Source organism: Hoplias malabaricus, chromosome 2 (genome assembly GCF_029633855.1).
Source record: "Hoplias malabaricus isolate fHopMal1 chromosome 2, fHopMal1.hap1, whole genome shotgun sequence".
Lineage (NCBI taxonomy): Eukaryota > Metazoa > Chordata > Actinopteri > Characiformes > Erythrinidae > Hoplias > Hoplias malabaricus.
The window spans coordinates 84235490-84238006 of record NC_089801.1 but is presented as its reverse complement, the minus strand read 5'-3'; the positions used below and the strand labels follow the sequence as shown (position 1 = coordinate 84238006).

General features: G+C 41.6%; 1 protein-coding gene across 1 annotated transcript; it reads left to right on the top strand.

Annotated features, from left to right (window-relative positions):
• Positions 1–439: 439 nt before the first annotated feature.
• LOC136678832 (snaclec A8-like) lies at positions 440–2143 on the top strand. The gene is made up of 3 exons (XM_066656986.1): positions 440–479; positions 828–1064; positions 1782–2143. The coding sequence occupies exons 1-3, from the start codon at positions 440–442 to the stop codon at positions 2141–2143; spliced, it is 639 nt and encodes a 212-aa protein (XP_066513083.1).
• Positions 2144–2517: the final 374 nt, after the last annotated feature.

Genomic DNA, 2517 nt, shown 5'->3' with positions numbered 1-2517 from the left:
GCAGGTTCTAGATAATACCTGAGTAATTATAATGTATGATCACTAAGGTCCAATGGAGTTGTGTTTGTTATTATAGCAATAGTCTGGTTCAATTATAGAAATTACATTTAAATATTCTCCCGTTTAATGGAACAAAATCCACTGAAACATATCTTTGGATTCTGTGGGTTAACGTCCCTCAATTACTCTGAGATGATAAAGACGTTCTAGATATTTTCTGAAGAAGTGTGGAATATAGAAGTTCTACTGAGACCAAGACGAGTCCAGAACCAGAGAAACATGCCTTCAACCTAAAACAGGAAAAATATTTCAACTAACATTACTTTATGTGCATCGTTTATTAACTTTATAACAATCACATTATTTCTCTGTGTGAAATATACATTTACACTTTGATGTTCAGGAAAATGTAAATAAAGACATGCATTTACTTTTAGAAATGGATCTGAAGTGGGTTTCCATCATCTTCCAGTTATCAGGTCAGTGTGTGTGTGTGTGTGTGTGTGTTAGAGAGAGAGAGGGAGTGAATAAGTGAGTGAGTGAATGTCTAAGGGTTAATTGTTGAGACTAAAACTATATGGTACTTTATGCCATTTCTGCTGTATTTGTATCAAATAAAGTATTGATTATTATTTCCACATTAAGAGACGTTTAGGTGTTGGTTAAGTTCGGCTCCTAGAACATGTTGCTGCCTGGGCATCTACTTGGAGATTAGCCACTAGTTTCTGAACTGATCCAGTGTTAGAACTGGTTCTGAGTTTAACACATCCACCAATAAATATCTGTAAATGATCTCTACAAATCAGTCCTTCTCGTGTTCTCCACAGCTGTGTGTGGGGTATCTGCATACACTTCGTATCGGTACGTTTTTGTGAATGAAGCTAAAACCTGGACTGAAGCTCAGAGCTACTGCAGACAGAACTACACTGATCTGGCCACCATCAACAACATGGAGGAGATGAAGAACCTGAACACGACTCTCAAAGATAAAACTACCAGCTCAGTGTGGATCGGTCTAAACAGAGGGAACACTGGGAGATGGCTGTGGTCTCTGGCTGATGAAGGTCTCTACAGTGAGGGAGAGGAGTACAGGAACTGGTACAGTGGACAACCAGACAACTCTGGAGGGATAGAGTACTGTGTCACAATGTGGAAAAATCTTGGAAAATGGAATGATGACAGATGTGATAAACTACACCCTTTTGTGTGTTATGACGGTAAGAACTCCCAGATTCAGATTAATGTAAAGAATAATCTCTTCAAGAAATGGATCTGGAAAATTATAAATTCTGACTAAATTAATGTTTCAGAAAAGAACAGCACTCACAGATATATATTTATGAATGAGACAAAGACCTGGCCTGATGCTCAGAGCTACTGCAGAGAACACTACACAGATCTGGTCACTCTGAGGAACCAGACAGAGAACCAAAAGATCTGGGGTTTATCTCAAAACAATGATGATGTCTGGATCGGTCTGTTCAATGACTCCTGGCAGTGGTCAGATCAGAGTAACTCCTCACTTAGATACTGGAGGTCTGGACCAGATTATTATGGTACAAATGGGCAGCAGCAGTGTGCCGTAGTGACTGAGGACGGTCAGTGGACTAATCTGACCTGTGACAACAAGCTCCGCTTCGTCTGTCGAGAGAGTGAGTCATGATTCACTGATTCAGCTATTAGCTGACGAATTATAAATTACACTTAACAGATTTAAACTCATTAAATGCTGTGTTAAACTGCTCCATGTTTCTCACTGACCTCTGTCCTGTTGTCTCCAGATAAAGTGGTGTTGGTGAATCTGACTCTGACCTGGAAAGACGCTCTGAGATACTGCAGGGAGCACCATGTGGATCTGGTCTCAGTTCACTCTGGGGAGGTCCAGTCCTGGGTGATGGAGGTGGCTCAGAAAGCCTCCACTGATCACGTTTGGCTGGGGCTACGTCACACCTGCACCCTCAGCTTCTGGTTCTGGGTCAGTGGAGAGTCCATCTGCTACCAGAACTGGGCTCCAGGGAACGGGACTGGGGGAGAACACTGTGGTTCTGGAGAGAGATCTGGAGCGGTGGAATCGAGTGGAGAACAGAAGTGGGTCAGTCTGACACAGAACCAGCAGCTCAACTTCATCTGCACCAACTACTGAGGTCAGTCAGTCTTTGGTTGGTTGGTTTTTATTGGAAAGCTGCAGCACCATTGCTGACCCTCATTGTTCTCTTTTCAGAAACGAAGACTGAAGCCAGGTTGTGTTCCCTGTTCAGGAGCCAGAGTCAGAAGATCCTCAGATTCACTGGTTTAGTTTGCTCTCCTGTTTAATTCATGGGTTTAATGGGTGGTGAAGTATATTTATATTTCCATTATAATCTCAGACTCAGTCGCTGTGTCAGCTTTTCTTCTTCCTGAACTTTCTGTGGACATCAGTCATGAAACAAGCCGAATGAGTTTGTTGAATAGACACAGATTGATTTTAAAATAATTTCCAATATTTTGTGATCTCAAACTTTCATGATGAATAACAGA

Coding starts and splice junctions, on each gene's coding strand:
- LOC136678832 (XM_066656986.1), top strand. CDS start 440: ATGGATCTGAAGTGGGTTTCCATCATCTTCCAGTTATCAG. Junction 480..827: donor CATCATCTTCCAGTTATCAG/GTCAGTGTGTGT, acceptor TGTTCTCCACAG/CTGTGTGTGGGGTATCTGCA. Junction 1,065..1,781: donor GTGGTCTCTGGCTGATGAAG/GTCTCTACAGTG, acceptor TGTTGTCTCCAG/ATAAAGTGGTGTTGGTGAAT.